This window comes from Amphiprion ocellaris, chromosome 6 (assembly GCF_022539595.1).
Source record: "Amphiprion ocellaris isolate individual 3 ecotype Okinawa chromosome 6, ASM2253959v1, whole genome shotgun sequence".
Classification (NCBI taxonomy): domain Eukaryota; kingdom Metazoa; phylum Chordata; class Actinopteri; family Pomacentridae; genus Amphiprion; species Amphiprion ocellaris.
This window is the reverse complement of record NC_072771.1, coordinates 14,310,662-14,324,923: the sequence shown is the minus strand read 5'-3', so window position 1 is coordinate 14,324,923 and position 14,262 is coordinate 14,310,662. Positions and strand designations below refer to the sequence as shown.

The following is a 14,262-nucleotide window of genomic DNA, read 5'->3' as shown; positions in this document are numbered from 1 at the left end:
ACTGCTGCTGTTTTACAATAACCTTCAACAGTAAACGAGTTAGTTTTATTGGAAGATAAAGAAATGAAGAGCAGCGTAAGTTTTGAATTGATGTAGTGCTGGGGATAAAGAAAATTCCCCCAACTTTAAGCTGAATTCACATTTAAACAACTGGGAGAGAGGTTTTCTAAAGCAGCAGCAGTATATGTGTGGGTGGGAAGGGAACTTGTGAAGTACATTGGCCCAACAACAAACATCTCTTTGACAGAGGAGTCAATAGCATAGCAGCAGTTTTACCGTCCTGATTTTTGGCCCTGTGCCTTTTTCTTTATTATTTATTTTTTTTTTGCATCCATACATGCACATGAATCGCGGCGCTCATGTCTGCCCACTCTTAATTTGCATTATTCAATCACTGGCCGAGAACCATTACCCTGAAAAGCAGCACAGTTTTTGGCTCAATGATTCAGTTTGTTTGTGTGCCGCTTTTTGTACAAATGGCATATGAATGCTTTTCAGGCACCAGGAAATGTGGCAGTGGTGATATGATACCTATGGATGAGCTGGGTCCAGGTAAGAGCCAGACTGCATGATGGTCCTTAGCCAAAGAAGAGCTAGCTCTCCTCTAATCTCTCTCCAGTGTCCAATAGAGCCTTCTTTGATTCGACATCTCTTCTACTAGTTCTTTAACCATTGCCAAAATATATTTTTTTTCATCTGAAATTTTGAACCACTGAACACTCTGATCTCAGTATGATGGCTCTGGACTGAGCTTCACACATGGTGCTCTTTGATGCTGTATGCAAGACCCCTCTCTTGACAAGATGTTTGTACAAAACTGGGCCTTCATTAGGAGCTCAACACTGAAAGATATGGGTGTTTCTCTTACTGCACAATGAGTATACTCTGAATGTACAAAAGGACAGATTTCCTCTGCTGTGTTTCCTTCAAAGTAAATATTTCTTCTGTTGTTTAAAAATATAGATTTGCAACTTTTGCTTTGTTTTTTGAGAATTTTTCTATATTCATTTGTGACCATCGAGGATGATAGAATAAGAATTTTGTCCTTTGTTTTTTTCCCCATCTTCTTACCCAAAGCCACTGTCTTGGGGTTCATAGCTCTGGTTTTTCTCCAAGCTTCCAGGCCTGTATTTATCAGACATCTCACCATCCCTCCAAGGAATTGTGCGAGTAACACTAGGACTAAAAACATTCCTCACCATAGTAGAAGTTTAGAGTTATTTATGAGAGACGAATTTCTTCGAAGAGAAAGTGTGAGGCTACTGTTTCACAAAACTTACAGCCACAAAGTAGAACTTATGATGACATATTTCTCTCTGACAGTTTCTGTTTGAGATTCATAACAAGCAGTGACCTGTCAGTGGATCAGTCATAATAAACCGATCCTATGCATACAGACCCATAAAACAAAAGTGAAGTTTTAAATTCTAATGAACATCTCAAAGTTTGCAAAGATAAATTACCATATGTGTCCAACTCAACGTTGGTGACATTAATTTAAAATGACATGAAAGACGTCTACAGTTTTTCCATTTGATAACATTCTGAAGAAGAAAAGGGGCTCAAGTGAAAAATACAAACCTTGAGTTTGAGCATTTCTCTCAGTTTAGTTATAACATAGATTTAGTAAAAGGGTGGAACAAGATGATTTTGTCAGCCAGTGAGGGATAGGATTATTTTAATTACACTACTTATGGGAAAATGAAGGACAAACCTGTATGTTATGGGGTTAAACAGTTTTGAAATTCAAAATTAGCAATATTTCATATGTATAAATATGATTTAAACAGATTTTATATAATCACATAGCTGTGTGACATCCTTATCCAGTTGCATTGTTTTGCAATGCCCATAGCATCATGTCTTCCATGATTGCTGATCTGATATTGCTACACTACCACTCTCGTTAACTGATGTGAGCAAAACCTTTGTGCAATGTCACTCTGTGTTGACAAGCATGAACTAACAATGTAAAATATCTGTATAGCTTGTTAGTGTTTATTCTACATTATGAACAGACACATGAATAAACTCCATTGTGTTAATTCACTTTACATTGAGTGGCAGAGAAGTGAACGACTTTGTATTATCCACTGGGATCTATTGTCAGGTGGAATTACTACTGCTGTTGCTGTTGGTGGTGACAGATCCATAACTTTACTACTGCAAAGCTACATTTTCTAAATTACCATGGCATTGTATGCAATTTCAGTGAAAATGATATTTGTCCCAATAGCATGTCTAAATAATCTCATTTTGGTCTATGAATATCTTCTCCCATATAATGCATATCTATGACTCCAAACACCATCTTATGGTGGTTCCCTAGGGTCTTTTCTTATCCATGAGTACACAATAATCTACCAGGTTTAGCATGACATAAATTAGGGCAGACGTAGGGTGATGTAAAGGGCAGTGACATGCATGCAATGGAATACATAGAAGCCGATCCACTGCGCATATGCAGAACATGTGGACTTTAGGTGACTCTAGGTGGACTAGAAACCTTTACAAAAATAACAACTATGAGAGTATAATCAAGGTTTTTTACTCTGTTGCAGTCATTTACACAGACAGCTGTGAACACCACAGATTCCTAATTGTTCTTATTACACTATTTATTTGTCTGCTTGGAGTCTGCTTGAAGGACTCCATTAAATGCATGTGCAGGAGATCAGTGTCTGTGTATTATAGAACATTAATGTTGGTGTCCTTACAGCATAAGACACAAAACTATGGAGGGTACATGGACATGCACACAGAACCTTGTGTACACCCTCTGATAACTAAATTTATGTCACTTGGATGTTTGTGGACTCTTGCGTACACCTGGGTGAAGAAGTTACAACTCTGACCTAACAGGTTAGGACACCTTTGGAACCCTTTTATATCCTTACTGTGCCTGTCCAAGGCTCAGAATTTTGAAAAAACGTGTGTTCCCGATCTTAACAGTACACCCAAACACAACATTTCTCTGAGAAGTGGCTGGTTAGGGCTGACATCCTACTCTGAGATGCTTGATAAATACAGCCCTTAGCTGAAATGCTGTACGTGAGTGCATTTTTAAAGACAGTTTTGAGGAAAGTTTCAAGTACAACTTGACATACTTTATCTAGTTAGCTTCAGACCTACTGTGACAGTAAATATCATAAGCACTGGAAACACTTCAGACAAGTACAAACTTAGAATATGGAAGCATCTATAGTCTACTCTTCTGTTTCCAACAACTTTCCTGGCACTTTTGTTAAATATTCCAGTGTAGGAAAGTCTCTATCTGTCTCCTCACACAGGTTAAAAAAACAGTGACAGATTTTATTTTTGTGAAAGAGTAAGAGGAATTATCTAACTATTGTTCTCTGACCTTATTAGATGGTTACTCCACCATTGACCAGAGGGACAAAGATTGCAAGTACAAGGCAGGCGACGTCTCGGTGGACCTGACAGAACGGGAGCCATTAAAGGTACAGACAGAGCTCCTCTGATCTCTTGAGGATTGGGGGCATAGACCATGAAATAATGACGTCTCATTGAAATATTATCACGTCCTCTCCCTCTGTATCTCTCTTTTCCTCTCTCTTTATGTTTTCGGTGGTGGTCCTCATTAGAGACCCTTAATCCTATCGATTCTTTAAAGAGGCTGGAGGTTGTCATTCTCTATTAATGTTGCCATCCCAGCGCAGTGCTGTGGACAGCCTCAGATCTGTGAGCCACCAGTTAATTGAGTGTAAGCTTTTGGAGTCTGTAAAGTAATTAATCTGAGACTGATTAGAAGAACTGCCAACAAGTGCTCCTTGTGGACACAACCCTTGCCTTGGCAATGAACAGACTGCTGCATTATCAAGTGTTGGTCTGCTGATTATACAGACCTTCTACACTGCAACGGAAGTTTGTTTATTGTCAGGCTGATTGGCAATCCTGTTTCAAAGAGGAGTCGCAGGATAGTGACTTTAGAGGATGTTTGACGGGTGTCAGATGACTCTCAAGTACTTCTTCTTTCTCCTTTACAGCTAGATGAACAGGATTTGCCTTGTGGTTAGCTACACTGAATGCAATAAGGTCACACATGTCTCTTTAGGTGTATGTTCATATATCTGCTTCTCCATGCAGGTTGAAACTAGTTTGTAAAAATATTTCTGGGTCAAAGTGAGCCTGGAAATGAAGTCTACAGCTGAGTTAATAATTCTGTTAATAGTCTGCAGTTTTATTGTTTTGATCTGAGTTGCAACTACATGTTAGTTTGATGTTGGTACGTGGTTGTTCTTATTTCCAATAAAATTGTCTATACTTTGTGATAGTTTCAGCTTAATACAATTTGAGTAAAAGTTTTGATTTAATAACCTGCAGACAAAAGTGCACAGAGCCCATGTTATGTACTCTTCCTGAGCATCTTCCACTGCAGCAACAGATGACAATTTTGAGTGCTGATAAATGCTAAAAATGTAGTGTAATGGCAGTGCTACCTAATGTTTGCTAACTTTAGCCACTATAAGCTGCCAGACTGAGTAAGGCTGTGGCAGGAACAGCCTCTAGATATGTTGCACTTTATTTCCTACATACTACAGCTTGATTTATACTCCTACACTGAATATGCAGAGCTATTCCCTAAGCAAGTAGCCAGTAGCCTGCACAATTTGGAGCAGGTATACTGGAGCACTGTGGTGTCCATTGTGATTTGCAGTTATATCACCAGTTAGCAGTGGAGCTTCTGTTCAACTGTGCTGAGTGTCTTTGTGGTCCTCAGACAATGTCAGCTGAAACATAGCAGACCATGTTGAAGTCACAGTTTCTTGATTTGACTTTTTGTTATATATTGGCGGAGCTGTGAATATAACATACAGCTGGGAGAGTATTATTTCTAGCATTTACATTATGAGAAAGCCAGAAGCAGTTACAGCCTAAAACATATTAGATTTTGTTTCACTTCAAGCAGCTGTCTTTGTGCAAATCAATATGCCGTGTAAATGCTGCATAATGCTACCTAGCAGACCATTTACAGTTGTTGTGGTCTCCTTTCCCATGACATGTCTGGGAAAGTGCACCTCAGATTACAGCATAGAGCCAATGTAGAAGTATAAATCAAGTTTAAGCTTTTTAAAAAGTTATATAGTTTTGCTTTAAAGTTCAAAACTTTGTCTTACCGTCTTTGCTGCTCTAGTGTAGCAGAAAACATCTGACGGGAGAAACTGAAGTCTTTTCTTTCAAAGTTCAGTTTATATTAAAGCTACTGCAATATTGTCTGTTATGTGGGGAATTAAACGAAACACTAGGCTGCAAAAAAAGCAATGTTTGTACAAAAGTTTCAGTTTTGTAGCCCCCCTCACCTTTGGCTCAACTTGAATTTGTGCTTTGATGCATTTGGAACACCACCTCAACCACTTCCACTTCTTCCTGATTTTGTATAATTTTAGCATTATGTAGTTGTTTGTGTTGAATTGAAATAATGTCTTGAAAGTTTGTCCCTAAACACAAGACTGAGGCCTAAGTTTGTTTTTTTTTTTAGAATTACTGCGTCTCTCTTTAGCGGACACCACTCCTGAATACATAATACCATGATGACTATTTTGATCACAATCTGATGCAAGAAGCTTTTACTCAGCAGCATCAGGTTGTTCAGCTGTAAGATCTGCAACAGAATCAAGTGGGTTACGATAAAATAAGATAGTTAATGTCTGCTGAAGAATCTCAGTCAGTGAGGTCATATAAGCAGGTAATATAGCAGCTTTAACTATTTATTTAGTTTCACAAGCACTTTTCGCTATATTTAGGCTAACTACTAAAGCAGTTAGAGCTGAAGATACACTGTTTGATGTTGAAAGGGCAGATGCTTTACCCAGCTCTAAAGCTACAGACAGCAGTCATGACAGCAAACAGTTGTGTTTGTCTTCAGAGTGAACAGGCCTTCTAGCATCTCTCCAAAGCCGTCTTCTAAAGTCTACCGTCTGTACTTCCCAGAGGTGTTCTGCCCGCTTTGAATGCAACTTGGCTGTTGAAACTGCTCTCTCCCTCTTCCATTTGCATGTTTTGGTATGCTGTTTTGTAATCACTCTGACTTCTTTCCGAGCTTTCCTTAAGGCAGGGAACTAACACCGGCTTCTCTGATCCTGGATGCATGTGTTTGTGAGTGTGTGTGTGTGTGTGTGTGTGTGTGTGTGAGTGGGAGTGTAAATGTGAAATGTATTGACCTCTTTTTGTTTTGTTTTGTTTTCTTTAACCCGTCCTCCTGTGGCTACAGAATGACACAAATAGGAAACACTATATCAGGAGTAACAGGCCTGCGGTCAGTCTGGTGGACGCTTGTGATGTTAAGCCCCAGCCTGTTGACTCCTGGGTCTAAATGCATGCATGGTAGGTCTGAAAAACTAAAGCACAAACAAAAGCAACCACCCGCACCTTTTGGTTTGGACTGCAGCATCCTTTTCATCCCGTTTGTTCATCATTTCTGCCTGTTTTGCCCTCAACTTCACACTTTATCATGTAGACCTGCTGTCACCCTGCACCCAAAGCAGTCAGCTGGAGAAGTCACCTTGTTCTTTTTATGGAAATTTACACCGTCATCTCCTGCAGTTCAACCAAAACGGCTTTAAACGTTTTATATTTTATGCAGAGCATCATATCATGCTGCTCTAGTGAGAGCAATACTTCTTTGCAAAGCCAAAACCACAACAGCAGAAGTGCAGTTTTGAAAATCGCAAAAAAAAAAAAAAAGATTTGAGTAGTTGTAAATCATTACATGTCTGTCCGGCACGAGAAAGAAAATGATGAGCTGCGACATCCAAATTTCCCGCTTAGGGTGATCAACACGGCATTGTAAAAAAAAAAAAAAAAAAAGCTCACTATGACTTCTCTGCTACATAGCACATGTAGAAAGCAGACAGACTTCAGTCTCTGTTTACAATTCAGCACCACCTGTCTCATTGAAATGTGCACCTAGCCTCACTCACTGCTTCCCCTGACAGCCTTTGCTGAAGCTGGTGGCAAATGATGAAGGGGAATCATTCTTCTGCACTCTAGTTAGATCCTTCAGGGACTCAGTTATTCCTTAATGAAAAGCAGTAGTGAGAAAGAAAACGATATGCACACATGCTCCTTCTCTGTCTGCGTTCGTCATACACACCATTTCTTGGGTCAAAGCAAGACGATTTCAGATAAATAATTCATGTAGGTTGATAAGCTCGCGAAGGGAACCCGCACGTATAATATGCATGAAGACACACACATTCACACATTATCTACTCGCATGTAATACGTTCAAGGCAATGAATTTATCAAATATATTCCGATATCTGAAGTAGCCAATTTGTATATTTTGCATGTAAAAATGATTCCTAAGTGGCTTCTTATGTAACTTAGATGATTATATGTTGCTAAAGAAAGAAATTCTCCTTCTGTGTGATTCACAGACTTCCTGAAAGAGAGAATCCAATACATTTTAGTAGAACGCTAAACTAAAACCGCTAAAATCTAATAAATGATCTCTTTTGAAACTGTTTTTTTTCTCTATTTAAGATTCACACATTCTAAGAAAGTTCAATTAGTCATGACTTAAGATCTGCACACATTTCATTTAGACTACATTAGTGACTGTTTGCCTAGCATTTAATGTCCCACTGAACTCTTCGCAAGACTGCGTCTGATCTGGGTGAGCTTCAGTAGTTGTCATTGTTCTGTCAGCAGCATTTATCTCCTCCTGCCTCCTCCTCACCGCTGTTGTCCTCTCCTCTGCCAGTGGCCTCTCGTCAGACCTCACCGCCTTCCTCATTGCTTATCTCTGTCATCTTTGTCAGTGGCCATCCATTCAGTTCTTCCATTTCCATCCATTGTACTATCGTAGGGAATACCTCGCAGGGCGACTCTTGAGAGGTAAAGAGGTATGATTTGTGGCATTTGCTGTAATTTCGCCACTTTAGTATAAAATCAGCTACAGGTAATGGTAATGGTAAGAATGAATCATCAGGTAAGTCGTTTCCACTTGGTTTAGCAGATGCAGGGCTTCATCCAGCACATTAAGCATCTGTTTTGCTGTCTCTTGCCTCCATTTGCCATCTGGACTGATATGACTGAAGCATTGACAGACATAATTTTTCAAGTACGGTGATGATGACAACTGGCTGTCTTTCCATTTGACATGAGTGCACAGCTGGAGAGTTTCAGTCTAAATTCACATTTGTTGATAAAAAAAAATGTGTTTCTACTCTGAAAAAAGTTTTAATATGTGATGTTTGAAGAATAAGGCTGGTGATAGTCTTCATTTATCTTGTTGACCACAAATGAAATTCTAGCCATAGTCTTATTCTAATATGTACCATAGAGCTCAACCACAAGCCCCCCACATCTAAAGTAAAACAACACCAAATATGCTCTTTACTACAGGTCATGTTTGAGGAAAGTAAAGAAGTGAAGTATTACACACAAGACAAAATTAACCCTTCATGTATTACGTTTGGCCTACTCAGGAATGGAGATACTGTATCCTCAGTAGCTGTTCTTCCCGTAGATACGCTGTTTAAAGCTGCAACAATTACATTTTTGGCTACTCAGTGGTAGTATTGTAAACACAACACTAATATATTATCACCTCAGTTTGATTATTTCCATCGTTGCTGAATCTGTTAATTACTTTCTACATTAATCGATCAGTTGTTTAATCAATAAAACGCAGGAAAATGGTGAAAAATATTCATCAGCATTTCCCAAAGCCCAAGAGGATGAATGTCCAATCAAAGATATTCAGTTTACTGTCATAGAGGAGGAAGATAATCTGAAAATATTCACATTTAAGAAACTGAAGTCAGAGAATTTAGACTTTAATCGATTATCATTATCAAAATAGTTGGTGATTGATTTAACAGTTGACAACAAAGCAAATAATCTATTACATGTTACAGCTCTAGTTCAAAGGACACTTTGTGTAATGTGATAAACATGTTAGCAGGATCTTCTGTAAATTTCAAGTTCAAATTCAGCAGCTGGCTGAGTTTTGCCTTCACCAACCTTGAAAAAGATATCTGGCTGATTAACTGCTAGATAGTTCAGGTGCCCACCCATCTGTTTGGTATTTGGTTCTGAGCAGGTAGTGCACAGTGGAAACTATTTTGGTAAGTAACTGAACCAGAACAGGAAATTTGTGGGCCAGAAAACCCAAACAATGGGTTGAATGACGTGTGCATTTGTCACAATGAGCAACAGATTTTATATTACACAAACATTTTTTCAGTTGTGAAAAGAAACATTTTATTAGTGCAGCTTTAAAGTTGTAGGTCTTCAGCAGAATCCACTGGACTTGGAAGAATATTTAAAAGGATTTAAAAGTAAAACATTTTAGTTTTGGATTTGTAGACAATAATAAAAATGTTGAATATTTCCGGCCTTATCCTTTGTATCGTCATGTATGTAGTTAGAGAGAATGTTTTCAAAGCATATATGTAGAATTTTGGACTGAAACTCTTCCATCTCTGTTACTTCAAACTGATTACATGGTTCCTCTAATATTTTTCTCTCTTGTCCATTTGCCTCAGGCTTAAAATAGCAACAGTGCCACACCCCAGCTAGAAGACGATCTCATATCACCACTGCCATATCACACCAAACTCATCTTTGGAGTTGGACTTTGTACAGAAAAGGGGATTTTAAAGAAAATGAAGGATCACAACAGCCACTACCCAGCAACAGCCAGCATTCAGTCATGCTTTTCAGAGAAAAATTTTAAAAAGAATAATAAAAAATGACTACTCCTACTACTTTCTCATATCTACATTCCCTCTGGACATCATGTGAATTTTACAGTGTTGACTCTTGTTGAGCTCTGAGAAGTGGACAGAGGCCGGTGCTGGTGAAGGAATGGACATGTGAAGAGAAGACAATGGCAAGTAAAGAAAATGAATGGACAAGGAAGGTGTGCTGGAAGGAAACCTGCGAGACAACAAATGGAAAATGGACATTTTCTCATTTTAGTTTTCAAATCTGGAAGAAGTTCATCCCACAGATTTTGTGGGTTGTGGGGAATTTTGCTTTCAGTTTGTTCTCAAACATTGGTGTTTTGATGTGAACAGGGTTGGACGGGTGTGTTTGAAGGTCACTGAATGTTTGCGTCAGATTCCTGTGATGGGATGGACACAGGAAAAGGAAAGTAGAAGGAGAGAAAGCGAGCCTAAGAAGAGCTGTAGCATAGTGGGTAAACATGTACTCCAGCAGCCTGATCTCATGAACTTACAATCCATTTGGGTTCACTGTGTTTTTTCATTCAAAAAAAAAAAAAGTGCACTGAGATGCTTTGAAATCAAACATGTTAAGCAGGTGATTGATGTCCATTTTATAAAGTCGGAGGAGTCTGCAAGTTGCGGTCTGGAGAAAAGAAAGTGAGTTTCTGTTCACACTGCATCACAAAAGGAAGCTCGAATGGAAACGAACAAAAGCCACAAAGACTTACTGTTTCACTGTGGTCAACATGTATGAGCCAAAAGGCATGTTGACCTGCACTCACAGAGCTGCGGTTACTTGTGTAACCACTCAGATTGTGTAGTGATGCGGTTTCATGAGTTTCCTGGCTGGTTGCTGTTTGTCAATGATGTGTATTAAAGAGGATATAAGGCATTTTGTTTATAAATGATTTGTGTTTTTGAAAAGACGGGCAGAAGATTGTTCTCTTGTTGAAAGGATAGATCTAAAAGCGTTTTTTATTTTTGTTGGGTTTTATATAAATGTATATTAGGGTCAAAAGGAGAAAAAAAAGAAAAATGAAGGAAAAAACCGACAAAAATTACAGACTTCTTAGTTGTATATTAATATCACATTGTTTGGAAAGCACATCTCATTTGATAAAAGCTCACCATGTTTGTAAGCAAGAAATAACCATGTAACTTAAATGTGTGTCAAATATTGTCGAGTTACGCTGACGATCACCTATTTATATTTTGTATTTGTCAAAAAAGGTTACAGAAGAAAAAGTTTATCTGCAGTGTTCTTTATGAAGGCGATAGATCCGTGTTTGTCTGACGTTTCGAGACGCTCTGGAGGGTCAGAGATCAGACGGAGGTGATGGGATACACAAGAGATAGCAGTGTTAACAAAAGCCCCTTCATTTTTCTTCCCCGTGCATTTAGACCACCAACCCTCCTTCACCAGTGCATCTTAAAGAGAAATATTCAGTCGTGAGCATGAAGAAAATCTGTACAGATGTTTATATTCTATTCTTTCCAAGTGCCAGTTTTTTTGTGGTGTCATTTGGATATTAACTAATTCATTCATGTGCGGGAAGAAAGTACAGGTGGATGATTGGATGTGGTTCGAGGCAAAAATGAAAGTGTTGCATCACTGTATAAATTAAAACATCGAGTTTGGTCATATAGTATATATTTTTACAGCGGTATCGGGTGGGCGGTTGAGATGCAGAGAGGCAGAGGGTTTGCAGAATCATATTGCCATTGAAGAGAATCCAATCCCAGGTGGTATCACTCATACGTCATCAAGGCGAACGGCATGTGCCTGCGTTGAAGTCTGATTTTTCTTTGTGACGTATGTGACTTTTTAAAGCTTGCATATTTTACACGGTGTTTACAAAGATGTACGTTGTGGTAAAAATCAATGAACTACAAAAAAAAAATTTACTGTATAAATTTTACTTTCAAAAAGCTAAAAACGTTATAATACCCAGCATCCCTTTTGTGTGTCCTCAGAAGTGTGTGCTTTCATTGGACAAAGACCCATATGACTGTCTATTCCTAACTGCACTACGCAGTACCACAACCAAAGGATCTGGAGGAGTATTTACACGAATTCATACAAATAAAGAGGTTTTTGGTTTTGTGGATGTGCAGCCCGTTGTGCATTTACGAAAGAAAGAGCCAAGCTACTGTGCTGTAAAATAAATGGACATGGACACACATCAGATCAAACAAACCTACCTGTGTAGATATAACTGATTCAAGACCGTCAAAATAAAGTAACTGTACTACTCAGTAGCAGATGTGTTTGTACCTATCATGTGCCTTAACCTTTTCCATGGTAGATAAAGATAAGTGTGTTTTATATAACTTTATTCCTCCCCTTCGACCGTCATCTCTCCATTCTGTCTGTTCACCTCCTCCCCCCCCGTGTCAGCCTCCCTCCCCCTTTTTACCTCCAATCAACTCATCGCATCATCCATCCTGCACCCCCTCACCCCCCAACTGTCCCCCCTCCTCCCCCAACCCCAAGTAGTTTAGACTGTTGGTGGGTTTCTGCCTTGTATTACATTGTATTATAAACTTTTAAAAAGATAGTCATTTGAAGAAAAAAAAAGGTGTTTTGATTTCCTAGAGGAGTAAAGTTGTTAATGCTTTTGTAGCGAGCAGAAACGATGCCACAGTGACAGAATGTATTATGTTAATTTTACTAATACCCAGAGGCAAATATTACGCTTGTTAAACATAACGGAAAAATACTGGTTTGTAGAGTATCAATTTGGTGTGTTTTCAATAAATCATGCCTGGAAAGAAGGTGTTGCTCGACTCTGTGTCTTATTTTATGTTATTTGATTATATTTTTTTAGGAAGATGTAATGTCTAAAGTGATGACAGGAGCCCCTAGAGGCAATAAAATATTATAATGTGCTCCAAATTTTAAAAGTATCGGTTCATCCAAATTGAAATTCAAGCTAAATTGGAATGTCATTTAGTGCTCATAGTGAGGAGTTTACGATGGAACCAATTTTTACCAGTGTTATATTCTGCATGCTATATGAAAATATCAGCTATTGACAGTTACAATATATCACCACATCACTGGAGGTAAGTGAGAAATGGCTTTTTGTTGTTTTTTCAAATTGTGTTACACACATTGATATTAATTTTATTGTGTTACTATGATATTCACCATTTGGAAAAAAAACAATACTAAAAAGTGCTGTTTTTAAATATATTGAAAGGCAACGTCACTGTAGAATTATCGTTAAATAATTAATGATACATACAGTTTGTGCTTCTTGTACTTGCAGTACAGCCTGAGAGATATTTTCATGCTATGCAATATGCAAAATATGTCATTTTAATATTTTTTTCTTATGAAATATGCCTCTAATTGGCACCATACTTAACATTTTTAAAGTTCCTTTTGGTGCCAATCACAGGGGGAAAAATTTGCCTCTTAGAGCGAATAGTCAAGCTTTTATGGTTGGTGGTATATTGGAGTGGACAGAAACATTAATTTTTTTTTTTTTTGTTACCAAATTTGCACCGTCTTATAACTGATTTGCATTTTTCTATCAAAGCAGGGTTGCACCATTGAACGGCATATGTACATATCAATGACCCTGGAAAATTTCAGGGCTCTAGCTACAATATTTTTGAAGTTACAGCACTTTAAACATCGCACCACAGATTAGCGTGAAGAAAACGGCACAAAAATCAACATGACCCCACTTTCTTTAAGAATTTGTAACTCAAAAACTAGTGGTACATACTGCCCCAAATGTTACACATGTTCAACTCAATCAATATTCACCACTTTAAATAAACAGTCAAGCTGAAGTTGGTCAGTTGGTCAAAGTGAGGCATTTGATAAATTGACGCAGAATGAACCATGTCTAATTAGGTTCATTTCAGGGTTATTCTATTCTATAGACTATAATATTTTATGGTACAATTTGATTCACCATATTGCAGATAGCTGTTTGAATCATAATACTTTAAGGACTGGGTTCAGAACAGCAGTCTCTAGATTTTAGCCTGATAATTCCAATTCCACCTTTGTCGAGTTGAATATAAAAGGTGAGACTGTGTTACAGGCAAAGAAAGCTCATCCAAACCTGTCTGTGCTTCACACAGGTTCCACATTTATGTCACAGTTAGTGCAGGCCGGCTAGACCAGTGATTCTCAAACTGTCTTGGAATTAGTCTTATTTATGATGAAAATACTTGGGGTTTTTTTTTATGAATAAATAGTAAGTTGGGGACTTACCATTTAAATAGTCCAGGATCAATCAATGTATTACTTGCATGCTTCACTGAACAGTGGACGCTTTCCACAAAGTCTGGGAACCATACTTAAAATATATTGGACCACCATTGTCTTCTGTCATATTTCAAGGATTTCCTAAACATGCCTAGCCTGCCTACGTAAACCCCAGTCCAATGTATACTTTGTTATTGTCTTGTCACACCTGAGCTGTTTTGTTCCTCATGCTATGTTTGTGTTGCTTGTTTGTTTTTTTTCATGCTAATAAACACGCTATTTAAAAAAAAGTCCAGGATCACTAAACTTTTCAAAAATGTTTTACATCATTTTTTA

At 38.2% G+C, this 14,262-nt stretch overlaps 1 protein-coding gene across 13 annotated transcripts in view; it reads left to right on the top strand.

Moving 5' to 3' along the window:
* The window catches only part of arvcfb (ARVCF delta catenin family member b), a 274,511-nt gene extending 262,034 nt beyond the window's left edge, over positions 1 to 12,477 (top strand). For 9 of the 13 annotated variants that reach the window (XM_055011233.1, XM_055011229.1, XM_055011239.1 and 6 more), the window contains 4 exons: positions 499 to 552; positions 3,370 to 3,461; positions 6,233 to 6,345; positions 9,516 to 12,477. In XM_055011233.1, the coding sequence (XP_054867208.1) occupies positions 499 to 552; positions 3,370 to 3,461; positions 6,233 to 6,334 (248 nt within the window). In that variant the 3' untranslated portion in view covers positions 6,335 to 6,345; positions 9,516 to 12,477. The remainder of the gene's footprint in view (positions 1 to 498; positions 553 to 3,369; positions 3,462 to 6,232; positions 6,346 to 9,515) is intronic. The other 4 variants (XM_055011232.1, XM_035948751.2, XM_055011234.1 and 1 more) reach the window with 3 other exon arrangements.
* Positions 12,478 to 14,262: the final 1,785 nt, after the last annotated feature.